The 13,695-nt window shown below is 47.2% G+C and overlaps 1 protein-coding gene across 1 annotated transcript in view; it reads right to left on the bottom strand.

Moving 5' to 3' along the window:
* Positions 1 to 13,695, bottom strand: part of PTH1R (parathyroid hormone 1 receptor) — a 116,518-nt gene that overhangs the window by 51,522 nt on the left and 51,301 nt on the right. Inside the window, exon 2 of the mRNA XM_010561848.1 lies at positions 3,392 to 3,497. Coding sequence (XP_010560150.1) covers positions 3,392 to 3,497 — 106 coding nt within the window. The remainder of the gene's footprint in view (positions 1 to 3,391; positions 3,498 to 13,695) is intronic.

Raw genomic sequence — 13,695 nt, 5'->3', positions numbered from 1 at the left:
CGGGGTCTCATGTATGATTCTTATGGCCATTTATTGACCACATGAGGACAGTTTCTCCCATTTAGAAGACTTCCAGGAACTAAATGTAACATGGGTAGATTGAACCAGGAGAGTATGCTGCCTCCTGCACTGCATACCTTGAGCCTGGGCTGATTTACTTCTTTTTGTGGTCACTTCAATTGTTGTTTTTTTTGTTGTTGTTCTTGTGGGGTTTTTTTGTGGTATGGTTTTTTTTGGTTTTTGGTTGTTTTGTGTTTTTTTTTTTAGTATTTTAAAGGGGCTAGACTGTGCCTGTTCCCTTTTGCCCTTTGGACACCAGCCAGATCAATAAATCATTTCAGGCCAAGGCGTGCACTGCTCCCTGTGATCTACAAACATACTTCTCAGCAGGGCATGACCCACCTCTAATATAAAATAAATCTGTTCTACACTGGCAGAAGCAGCCTTTGGAGCGGGACCTATTCCTCACAGTACTGAAAAAAAATAATAAAAATACAGGGGCAGGCGTTGAGTCTCCAGCCTTGCTTTCAGGAGGCACTGGGAGCTGTCAAGACAGGAACGAGCACGGCTGGCTGCCATGGGAGAGCTCCGGCAAATAGACTATGTCCTTTGTGCATCTGACACGGGGACCATCAGTCTGCATTGCCAGCAAGTAGACTCGATACAGATATAGTGGCACATCAACGCCACAGGCTGCCATTATTATCAAACAGAGGGTCAAATGGACCTGGGCACAGCTCTCTGCCTGCCTGCAGAGTCACTTGTTCTCCTTCCAGGAAAGGCTACATCTTGCAGAGCCAAAATATAAATGCATCATGAGGGACGACTCTGTCCTAGACCACTAAAAATCCAAAGACAAGACAGATAGGGGACCTGGCAAGGTGGTAACAAGCCCCAAGTCCTCCATGGCAGTTAGAAGAGTTCTCCTGCCACCCAAGTAGGTGCTTCTCAGAAATACTCTGAGTGATATCCCAGGAGACTGCCTGAAGACTTGGCGTAGCCACCCAGGATTTCTATTGCTCCCAGTCACAACCACTTTGCTCCCATGAATATTATCTGCAAGTGGGGGCTGGTGCCTCTTCATTGTGAAGGCCCTGTTGCCCTTCCCAGGCCTTTTTTTTGGGGGGGGGGGAGGGGGGGGATCTGTAGTGAGGGACGAGGCAATGGGATGAGGTCCTCCATCTAGCCGAGAAGGGTGCAGACCCGTATGTCCTTTGGTGATTAACACAAATAGAAACCAGGCTCCAGTTTCCATATCATCAAAGAAGGAAAGGGACTGGACCTAACCACTTTTCACCCTGGGGTCTGAAGCCTTTGTGCAAAAACTAAGCTTCTGAGCCTTAGCCAAGCAATTAATTGCATTAAAGCTAACACAGTGCAGATTACAGCCTTTTATTCTGTCAACCCTCACCCCACAAGAGGATCTAAAACTATCCATCCCCTTAGAATCCTGCAGCATGCAGGAGCAGACACACTGCAAAATGGAGATTGAGTTAGTCTGTTCACACATACCCCACAACATTATCATTTCATGTGTCCAAGGACACCTGTAGTCTAAAAAAAATCTGTGGATGGCAGCTCTTCTGCAAAGTGGGAAGTTCTTTTCCAAATTGCAAAATCCTCTGTCTGTGACCATCGACCCTTTAGACTATCTCAGAGATTGTCTGGCAACTTGCTGCCTTGTTTGTGAAGTGTTAAGAGTGAATTTCTGGGGTGTTATGGAAGTGCTGCCACTGGAGGTTCTTTCACAACATCTTAAGAAAAAGTTTCTTGGGAAAGGTTAAATCAGAATTCATTCTGCCTTTGGATTAGTGGACCTCTTGCAGATTAATTTGATCTACCTGCTTATTGCTACTGATTGCCTTGAGTGTTTAAAGCCTTAAATATACTGCTGTGGGTATTGACATGAAGATGAGTCCTCCCCTTGGCTGTACTATTTAGGATTTGACAGAGATTTGCTACAGAGGATAGAGCAGCGAGCCCAAGTTTTATTGCACAAGCAGCTCAGAAGAGCTTTTTCCAAAGCCAAGACTTGGGTCCATGAGATATATAAATGACAGTGTATTAAATTTCTTTCTGTTTCAGTCAATGGCAGAGCTAATGCTGGTCTCAGTCGCAGAACCAGGTCTCAAAACAGACCCAAGAGCATGTTTGCAAAGCCCTGTGATTTGATTCCTTTGCTCTACCAAACTGACCATGGTAGAGCCCAAAGTCTGCTTGTCAGTCATGCATCTCCCCAGCCCTACCAACACTGCTGCTGACAATTAAGGAGATCAATACTAAATGCTAGCAGTCTCATAGAGAAGGGTTAGAAAACAGGGTGTGAGAGCAAGACCAGCGGGTTGATATCACCAGATGCCAAGGTAGGCAGGTGGTCTATAGTACAACAGAAGGAAATGCCTTTGCACATATGTTTTTTAATGAGGTGTTAATTGGGCATTGGGTGAACAGCACAAAGAAGCAACAGAGGATGTGGCTTGAGGTTTTGGCTGATGTAAAGCTGGAAGCTTGGAATAAAATGAAAGCTGGGCTTTTACGGTCCCTTGCTGTCATTTCCAACAGGAGAGGGACACCAGGTGGGCAGGAAACTCTGCTCTAAAATCACAGCTGGCTCTGGGGACCTTTCCCTCTTCTGGTGATGTCTTCAGGTACTCCCACAGTGCTGGCTGTGGGAGGAGAGAACTCTCAGATGCAATGGTGAAGGTGGGAAGCATCCTGGCTTGTCCCCTTCTCTCAGGCAATAGAGGGAGATGGGACAGGATGCCCACCCAGGACTAGCTGGGTGGGTGCAGGATGCCTCAGCATACGGCCCTAGTGCCAATAATTAACACATGTGAAACTGATGAAAGAAACCAATGGGGGATGATTACTTTGCTACCCACATGAGAGAGCTTTATCCCTTCTTCTCACTCCAGCCCTACATCTGGTAGTGTTTTTGCAGCCCAAAATAGAAAGGAAGTGGAAGAAAGGCTTAGCTGAGCTTGGGCCCATTTGAGAAGAATAGAGAGAGAGCATGTCAGAGGGAAACAGAGAAGGGCTGTTGGAAGGATGGTTTGTTTCCCATACCACTGGTGTCTTGCAGCAAAGGATCTTGGGAGAACTGATGGTTGATTTGCCTGGGCTTTGTGTATAGCGGTAAGGGCTGCAAACCCACGACCGTGACTCTTGCATCCTCCTGACCCCTTGGCATCTGGAGTTCTGGAGCAGGAGAAAGAAGCTGTGACAACTTTGCTTTTCAACAAAAGATCTTCCCCATAGCCTAACGTGAAAAACCAATGTGTTGGGCCTTCTTCAGCTGCCTCCCTCGCATGCTTTGAGCTCTGCATATGGGGCTGAGCAGAGAGGGGCCCAGCCCCAGCTATGCAGTCTGGGTTGCTGTGGGAAAACTCACCATGCACCTTGGGCACCTTGGCTTTCAGGTGTCGTTCGCACTTAGCCTTGGCTTTTAGCAGTAGGAAGATCTGCTCCTCTTTGGTGATGACATCATCAGCATCCACCTGCAGCGATGGGGAGAAATGAGGTTAAACCTCAGCATGCAAAGAGCAGCAGGACACAAACTTCCTAGATAATGCAGGCGATCCGAATGCAAATCCTCCTTTGCATCAGCGGTTTCCTCCACCAGCCTTGCTCTGTGTATCTCAGTTTGCTCAGCAATTAGCGTCCCAAGCAACACCTCTTACAAGATGCCACATGGAATCTTCTGCGTACATAGCAAAGGAAGCACACGCTGCAATTGCTCACATCATACACATGCACACACAGGAAGGGAGCAATTTCTGGGGTGGCATGCCCCAGCTTGCAGGGATGAGGCTACTATCCAAGAGGAAAAAAAATCCCAGTAAATGATATTGTACCAAGAACTCCTCTTAAGAATTGCAACCTGCCATCGTCAAGGCAGTGCTATGTCCACTTCTGCATGCAGGCCTTCAGCCACATGGCATCAGGCTCTATAAATATACTACCTAAATACAAGAACATATGCGGAAGGGGCTGCTTTAGGCAGGGCTGTGAGCTGACAGCATCTGCCCCCCTGAGACTGAAGGCTTGGGGAAAACCAGCCTGTGAGCATCATCCTGGAAAGACTAAATTTCTCCTCCTGTAAGGTCTCCAGAGGTCAAGCGACAAGAAGAAGGGGGGCACGGAACGTGCTTTACTCAAAGCCTGTTTTACCCTCTTCTGTTTGCTGCTTGCTGATACATGGTGATACTCAGCCCTCAAAAGCACTTGCTGGTCATAAAAAAAGAAATAATAAAAAAAAAAATCTTGCTTCATGGAGCTAGAACGTTCCCATCAGGCATGGCTGGCCTCGGGGAGCTGGGGGTACAGCCATGGGGAAGGCTTGTTCTGGGAATGCTTTGGTTGTTATAGCATATAGAGCTTTGGTCTAATGCAACATGGCTGCTTTAATTTTCTGCTGTGCCTCTTGGGTACTTAGCTTGTGTGTCCTGCTCAGACATCCAGGGCCTGTCCCACTGCCAGATAAAGCCTGAGATTAGGAAGAACTTTCTCCCGGGTTAGTTTGGCAGGAATGGATGGATATTTCACTGTACCTATCCCAGCTACACTAGGATGATAGTGCCTTTGTTCATTCCTGTTTTTTTTCTCCTGAAAGAACAGTATACTTACTCCTACATTCATTTTCTGCCCCAGATTTGAATGGATGATGCAGATCATACCCTGCAGGTGCCTTGTGATTTGCAGCATAGAAGGGGGTGAGGAAAGTTGTGGACTGTGTCCATCTACTGGCAAGCCTCCCTTGCAGGCCCTAACCTGCAGGATCTGACCATCCTTGTGAAACTTTTGAGGTTTGGGTCCATCCTTGGTACTCTGCCAGTCATGGAGGAAGAGTTTCTGGGAGGTCAGGACTGGCTGGGATCCTCACCCACCAGATCACCCCAAAGCTGGTTCAAAGCACAGAGGATGTAATACCTTATAGGGCTCCTGAACTGGGGATGTTGGTAAGGCACTAGCCTGAGAGAATTAAGTCATGTAGTAAGTTGGGATAAATCACTGCTCTTCTCATTGCCTCTGTTCCCCTAATATTTGTCTGTCTTGATTAATCAGACTATAAATGCAATGAGAGCAGGTGTTGCCTCTCTCTGGATTTGTACAGAACTTGGCACTCACTCGTAAAAGCATAACGTAAGCAAGAAGGGCTGCAGTACTGTTTTAAGCAAAGCAATATATTTCTTTTTTTCTTTTCTTATATTGACTGTGCTGGTGAGACTGGCCACTGTAAATCTGTAATGCAAAACCTAGGGTAGCGCTCCATATTCTGACGGATGGAGCAGACCTAAATTTCAATGCAGGCAAAGGAAAGAATAAAAAAACTTGTGAAGCCAGTAGTGATCTGCAGATAAGGAAACCTGTCAAGAAACAGGTTGTAGAGCCTGTCCATGGAGGTGGCTGCTCATTTCAGTCCCTTTGAAGAACAGACTGAAGGGGGTTATGACATTTTGTTGTACTCCCCAAAACCACTGCTAGTCAGAATTAAGGTTCCTTCAGTCATTTTAAGTTAATTCATTTTGGAAAGCAAGTAAGATAAACCAGCTGAAGGCCAATCAGTTCTCGAGCAAGACTTACTACAAATGAAATAATGAGGGTTAATGAAATCCAGCTTAGAAGTAAACTCAGATTCAATTTCCCAGTGTGCTCCTATGGAGAGGAACGGTGGATGTTTGAGCAGCTGGTGTGGTAATGGACACGCAGATGGATAGCTAGATCTGATAAGGGGATTCTGAGTAAAACAGAAGTTAGTTTTTCATGTCCTTGGAAAAAATCCATGCTAAAAATCCTTCAGAAGTGGGAGTTGGTTTCAAAACCGCGTTAATGTTAATGCAAAACAAAGCCATCCCTTTCCAGATGTTTGGCCTGTCCGCATTTAAGGCAACATCCCGCATTTCAACTCTTTCATTGGAAACATAAAACCTCTGGGTCAAAACCTGCTGTCATTTATATCTGCACAAAACCTGAGTGATTCCACCAAAGCTGGAGGAGCTAGTCTGGATTTATAGTGGCCAGAGCAGAGCCTGACCTCAGGCATTTCAAATGATTCATCTCTCACACGCTTAGTCCTCAAGCTCCTTCGGCCGTGCTCTGAGTAGGGCAGCTCCCAGCCAGAGGGATGTATGGTCTCCAGGCCAGGCACAAAAAATAAATTTTAATTCCCAGAAAGGGAGATAAGTCACCAAGCACTGTGCTGTGCTCAGAGCTGGGAAGAATGGCTGGGGCAGAGCTCAGAACTCAACCCAGGTTTTCAGCTTTCCTGAGCCCTGGTTACTGGTCTTAAATTTCCAAAACCTGCCAGACCCTTAAAAAAACCCAAACCCCTAACAACTCCCCATTCTCTTCCCTTCTGCAAAACTGGTTTAAATGCTAAAAGAGATGTTTCAGGTGTGTCTTTCTGTGTTTCTCCTTGGTCAAGGAGGCTGAAACATGTATGTAAACACATATATGAATAAGAATAGAGATTTTCATTAAACCCCATGTCTTCAAGGAGACATCTATGCTCAGGAGACTTGTAGGAAAACTATGCAGTCTGGCAATGCCGCTCCTTTGCTGCCAAATAACTCACATTAAACACCTAAGTAAAACTGGGCTGATAGCTGGTGGTTCTGAACTTCTTGTCTCATCCTGTCCCAACCCCACGTTCCCATCCCTTGCCTCCATCCTTTGTCAACCCCCTTGCTGAGCCATTTCAATGCATCAGCCAGACTGAAAGCTTTCCGGGGACACAGGACTGAGCAGCACGCTGCTGGATCGGACACTGAAACAGCTCAGCCTTGGGTTCAAGAGACAGAAGGTAGGACAGGGCAGATACCCACAGCTGGAAACTGTAGAGCAGCTTTAGACCTGTCAGGTGCCAGAGCACTTTTAACTGTTCAATACCACTTTTTCCTGTGCATCTGATTTTCTTGCTCAGGATCTTCTGATCCTAAGACAATGCTGCCCTACTCATCTTTCCATCCTGGCTGTCAAAGGTTAAAAGAATTCCACAGGAACAGTTTCTTTGCAACACAGATGCACTCATGATATTAGACATCTTTGGATCTGGCTTGGCAAAACTTTCTCTTTGACAATCTCACCACCTGATCCAAAAATACTGTGGGATAGCCTTGCTAAAATCATTAGCAGTTGCGTACGCCAACTTTTTGGAATCTGAATATCCCCAGGCAGCAAAATAAGTGGCTTCATTTTCAGAAGTACTGAGGTGTGGGCAGCAGGAGTTCATAACAGGTAGGAGCTACTGCTGGTGAAGCAGCCACTGCTTTGGAATGGATTTGGATCCCTTGGGTTGGGAGACAGATGGGGCTGGAGATACTGGCATGAGAAGTGTCTGTAAGATACTGGGTGGTGCAGAGAAAGGGGGCTAATTGGTCACAATTGTACAGAATTTGAGACCTGGGAGGCACAAGATGAAGAGAACAAGGTCTAAAAAGAAACAGGACAATGCATGCAAGCAAATCGTATCAGTGGATTTAAAATAGGATTAGACAAATTAATAAAGGACAAATCCATCAGTAGCTGTTAAACACTGTAGCCTGGATGCAAATTTCTAATGCAGGAAGGTCTTAAACTGCTGATCACCAAAAGCTGGAAGGTGACAGTCATGAGAGCTGTCTCTTTCTCTAAACATCCTAACTTGGCAGCTCCTTGGAATGGTCTGTTAGGATAGAAGATTGACTGAATAAGGCTAGTTTTATATATATATCTCTCTCTTCATAGGCCTTCTATTTTTCTAAGGCCACAGAAACCTTGTGCCCTGCTGAGCATCCAGGAACATACATGTACATTCTGGGTATGGTCCAGTTTGACATGCTCAACACAATCTACTGTGTATATTCTCTGCACCTGCTGTTCAGGACCATGAAAAAGTAGCTAAGAGGTGCTAGAAGCACTTCAGCCAAGTGAGTGCTGCAGCCACAACTCACCAAGATTTGCATATTCAATGTTTCACTTATCTTTTATCAATAACTTCTGCTATGAGCCCACCCACTTACAGCCCAACACCTCTCATTCTGCAGGTGCTTATTAGCCAACAGAAAGGAACAAACATAATACGTGTTTTCCAACATAATACCTGCCTTGCTGGCCAACTGGGAACATCCAAGATGAGATTTACCAGTCTGAGGTATTCACCCAGAGTTCCCTTTATAGTCACTGATTATTTAGATACACAGATCAGCTGAAATTCATTCCCTCCTCAAACCACTACCTAAAATAAACCAGATCAGCTGTGGGGATTTTTTTTTTTTATTTATTTTTTTCCTTTGGGCAGCTGGTGACTGCAGTAATTGGTCATGTTAAGTAGCACTGAGAGGATCTGTGGAGCAGAGCTTTTGCTGGTATGAGCTCTGGGGGCAAGAGAAGCATCTGAGGCAAGTCAGAAATAGTGTCGCAGACAGGTACATCTCCCAAATCCAAGTATTTGGAAGTATGAGGTCATCGTGTCCCTGCAGAAATTAATCACTCTAAAAGAGCTGACAGCAAATCCCTTTTCATGAGCCTTCCCTAACTTGCTTCAGCATAAATTCCTGCGCTGAGCTTCCTTGGCATTAAATTTGTACAAGCTCAAGTGACGGAGACAGGCTGGGGACTACGCAGGTAGGTGCAGAAGGACAGCTTTGCCCTTCACTCCTAGTTACAGACTAGGGGAAAGGATGGGGGCTCCTCCCTGGTCTCCCCAGTTCTGCAATCAAAACCCATCTGCTACTCTTTCTCAATGTTTATCACCTCTCAGCTTTCCAGCACTGTTTTTTGCCAGAAAAAAAAAGGTCCTTGTGGGGAAAAGATCTAGGAATGCTTTTTTTTTTCCCTCCCTCTTGTTCAGAGAAAGCAGAAACGCAGAGCAGGAGGCAGGCCAAGCAGGGAAGGGTGAAATGACAATGCTATCCAGAGGCTGTTAAATCAGTTTTGGTTCAGCTTTTTTATTCCCTTTTCCTTTGCCCCCAGAGGAGGCCATGGGGTAATTATGATAATGTTTTCTGGTATTTCCATTTCATTGGCTGATCTCCCAGCCACTAAAGTAAACCCCAAATCTCAACGGGGAGGTCATATTCATTCTTGTTTATGGGACTCATTTTCAGAAATAACACTATCCTTTTTGTGAAACTTCCCTGGCAGCAACTCAAAAAATAGCTAAAGGCAAACAGATTCCTTGGTCGGGGTTGAGAGCATCACGGCTGCTTGACGGGCCCAAGGCAAGGGGCTGCTGGTGATCACCATCTTGGACAGCCGTAGACCAGGTAATCGCTGGTGTGAAGCAGAAAGGGGGTGCAGGCAGGAGGGGGGCTTAGGAGAAAGAAGGGAAGAAGGGAAATGTGGAAATGAAACCATCGATGCTGGTGATAGGGAGGGAAAATGGAGGTGGGTCCCAAGGGTGTGGGACCAGGGTGGGACATAGGTAGAACTGGCCGTGCGGGTCGCACCCCAAACCAGCCCTGCTGATTTTGGTGGTCACCTCTGGAAGGGTGATCATAGTGCTGTCTTTTTTGTGAGGAGTGAACCTGATGGACTGGGGTGGGGACACAGAGACCAAGAGTTAGCCAGCTTTGGGGAGCACGACAAAACTTTTCTAAGGTTTTCCTTTAATGGTGCCTTAGGTGAGCTGGGTGAAGGGTCTAACTGAAACACCAAACCAAGCAATATAAGGTCATAAACTAAGTCCTTTTTCTGCAACAGAGACTGCAATTGAGCTGAGGGCATGAGCGGGAAGGAAATTAAATTAGAGCTTCATTCCGGCCTTGCTGATAGAGCAACCCCTCTCCTGAACTCTGTAAGGGTCAAGATAGTTGTTAGAATTAGGAGATTAATCTAACCAAGTCTAATCAAATATCAGACCTGCACCTGCCGTAGGTGAGCACACCTCTACTGATATCAGAGCATCAGGCTGGGCTGAAGGCAACGTGGCATGGATGCCAGGCATGCAGACAAGGGTGGCACAACTAAATAATGCCACAGAGTAGGGATCCAGCTGCCTTTGGCAGGAGCTGATGTAGCCTTCACCGTGGGCTGAGCAGAAACAGTCAGTCAGGAGCTCGTGGTGATGGGGAATTGCTCAGAATGGACATGGTTTAGTGGGCATGGTTGATGGTTGGACTCGATGATCTTGAAGATCTTTTCCAACCTAAATGACTCTATGATTCTAGAAGCAGGACAAGGTGGCAGGGTGGAGGTGGCTGGGAACACAAGGTGTTACCTAAGGTTGGCCAGCAGTGGGGTGGCAACATGGGATGGTGTAGAATTGAGATCCTGACCCCTGTTTTTTATAAAAGGAATTGCCTTCCTTTGGATGAGAGATGATGGATTCTTTTGATTATTTTGTGATCGGGTTTTGATACCTAGTTTGTCTTCTCTGTTTTCCTACACTTATGCAAGGGAGTGTTTGTACAAGCCCTGCATCTCCTGGCCACTGGAACTTGCTGGTTTACTCAGGTCCAGATGAAGCCTGGCAAGTATGGAAGGACCAGGATTTGTGTGTGCTGTCCTGGACAAAATGTACCCTGTGCAATCTCTGTTACGGGGTCTGCTGCCAGTCCTATAGCAAAGTAGGATCTGCTGGGCTGCAACTCAACTGGTGATTAACTGTGCCCCGTGTCTGGCTGCATTTCACAGAAGAAATACAGGTATGCTTGCCATTTGCTGGATTTGCATGCTGGCTTCTGCCGTCGCTCAGGGCACATGCTCCCTGGCAAGAAAAACTCCTTGTTGGGTTCAGGAGGAGATCGTGACCCCACCATTTGACTCTGGAAGCTGGCACTTCAGGCAAAATACATCCCCTACCCCCTAAAAGCTGCTCTGGACTTGTGCTTGGACTGGGAGGGTCTGGCACTTCATATTTCAGTGACAGCTTACAGCATCTCCCTTGTGGAGAGACAGAGCAGAGTAAATACAGATGAATGGCATTTATTCTCTTCTAATTTGGGCAATGCTGGATTTGCCCACTGCCCAAATAATCTAATTCCCTCTCTTAATTTCCTGCTACCTCTGTGCTTATTACCCTCTGCCTGCCTGTGTGTTATCAGTGCCTTGGCGTAAAAACCATACAAAAACAACAGCAAAAAAAATCCACTGGGGGCAATTTGTTGCAAAGAGGAGCTAATGGGGGGGGGGGGCAGAGAGTGGTACTTCTTCTGCCCTGAGGGATTTAATTTAACTGAATAGGCATTATTTCCAACATTAAGGAAGAAAAATGTGGTTTGAAACCTATTTCCTTTCAGGTTAATGCTGGAAAGATTTAAAAATAAATAAAGCCGAAGTGCCAGTTGGCCCAGCCGGAGGTACAGTAGCGAAAGCAGCAGAGGCACAATCCACTGCCAGCAGCTAATTGCAAGAGCTGCGGAGCTGTGGTTTGCTCAGGACATCGGAGCGGCGAAGAGGATGGGGGGAGGAAGGCCGTTTAGTAGCAGGAGCCTCTGGACTCCTGGACAGGCCAGGTCCAGGTCCAAGAAAGCAGATTTGGAGCCCCCTCTGCTGCTGGGTCTGCAGCTCCGCTGGGCTGCTGCAGCGGGACTGATGTCTCTTCCCCACGTTTGGCTGCAGATGCTTTGCTCAGTGCATGCAAATGGGGGCAGGGGGGTGTACGACAGCAGCAAAGCTTAATTCCTGGGGGGGACTAAGCATCAGATTGACCCACCCGTCATGGGACCAGATGTGAGCCTGGCAAGAACTCCCGTTCTCATCCCTGAGCTCTGCTGTGCCCCGCGATGGACGAGCACCCATCTCTCTCTCCCCCTGCCAAGTATCACCCATAGTGATGTTGCAATTATGGCAGGAATTCAGATTTGAGAGCTCAGGCAGGTGGGTGCTGAGCTGAGCTCTCTACGTTGCTGTCCTGCCGTGTGAAGCAATGCCTGTGTCTGTCCCTCACCCCATCCCACTGACGGGATGGGAATCAACCTCACGAGATGTCTTACTCCTTCGAAAGACTGAGTTTATAAACGCCGGAATGGGACAATCAAATCAAGAGGGTGTGAAGACAGAAGGGTGAAAGGAGGAGGAGACCCAAGGGGCACCCAGGTGAAGAAGAGGGTGGGGGGAGAAGGAGTTGATGTGAAGGGGAAGGAAGAGCTGGTTGGATCCTGATGAAATAGGACTCTGGCCACAAGCTGGGGAAGCACTGAGAGACTAGTGCACAAGCTGCTCTGCCCTCTACCTGCTTTTCCCAGCCTCCCAGAGGGTAAATGAAGTTGGTGGTTTTGCCTTAATCTCTTGACCACATCACCCAAACCACCGCCTGCTCCAGAACAGCAGGGCGTCTCTGCTCCAGCCAGCCGGGCTCGGGGACCCTGCACTGCAGCTGCAGAAAGCTGAATAACTTCACGCTGTGTTCAGGGCTGTCTCAGCCCTTCCCACGAGTGCCCTCACCAGGCTGGCTGGTCCCTGCTCCTCATCCTACCCTCAGGCACAGATCTCCCATGTTCAGGAGGTGTCTGCCCACTTTTGAGGAGCTTGCCCTCCTCTTTCCCAGTGCCTCCTTGCCCTGCAAGAAGGACACACTCCTACCCTCAATCATAAATCCATCCTCTCTACCCATGTACAATGGAGTCTGGGTCTCAGCACTGTTCTGCCATGACTGCTGTAATAAGAAAAATGCCGTGAATGGAAAGAGGGAATGTTGGCATGGAAAGACGCGGGGCAGAACTGGGAGTGTCGCATCCTGTTACTGTTTCTTGGGGAATAGGACAGGCTGAGCTGGTCTCCTTCACGTCCCTCCAGTCCCATTTACTCCCACTTTGCCTTGGGGAAGCCTCATCCTTCGAGCAGCATGAGAAGAATGGGAAGAAAATCTGCCTGGACAAAGCACAACTTGCAGACTCACGAGAACTCATGCCAAAGGAAATTAACTGATTTGAACATGGATGTGCTCTGCATTTGTGACCATATGGCAAAATATTTCTTTGGGATGGAGTAATACCATGACAGCAACAGAAGAGGACCTTTATCATCCTTGTCACTTCCAAACTCTTCAAGTTGTTTACCTGTATGGATCTCTTTCCTTAGGCATCCTGGCATCCTAATGCCTCTATTACTAAGGGATCTCCTGATTTACGGTCAGCACATATCATTTATCAAGGAGAACTGACATTTATGGTGCATTTCCAGGACCTGGAGTTTTAAGACAACATCTGTCTCACCAAAATGATTGCTTGCTTTCCTGCTTTACATCCCTGGAGCAAATGAGGTGTAACCCAAGAGGCTGAGCTATGAAAAAAATCCTTCCAAGCAAGGAGGAAATTCACCACGACTGCTTATCAGTGCTGCCCAAGCAGAGGTGGTCTTCCCAGTGATTAGAAGATGGAGCTGGTGTAGGGAGGTCAGCAGTGATCACTACTGATTTATGTTCTTGGATCATAAATAACACACATCACACTCCGCACTTGTGCAACAGGATTATTGTAGTCAGGAATGATTAATCCCGACCTAAAGCTAATGTCTAAAATATTCACATGAATCACACCCTGAAACTGCCAGTTCTCCCCTCTGACTACAGTGGTTCCAGAGAAGGACTCGCTCAGCTGGAGGCATCCACGTGTCTCCAAATCTCTTATGTGAGATGAGACAAACTCTACCCTGAACTTCTCAGCTGGGTGTCCGAGCTTGAGATCAGCTGAAGCCAAGGACTGCCTCCTCTGCCTAGACCAAGGCAGGGGCTGCAGGCTTAAACCCAAGCTAGAAAAGCAGGTCTGTGCTCTC

The sequence above is a fragment of the Haliaeetus leucocephalus genome, unplaced genomic scaffold (assembly GCF_000737465.1).
Source record: "Haliaeetus leucocephalus isolate CR32 unplaced genomic scaffold, Haliaeetus_leucocephalus-4.0 Scaffold0, whole genome shotgun sequence".
NCBI lineage: Eukaryota > Metazoa > Chordata > Aves > Accipitriformes > Accipitridae > Haliaeetus > Haliaeetus leucocephalus.
Note: the sequence above shows the minus strand (reverse complement) of the source record. Positions and strands in the feature narration are given on the sequence as shown.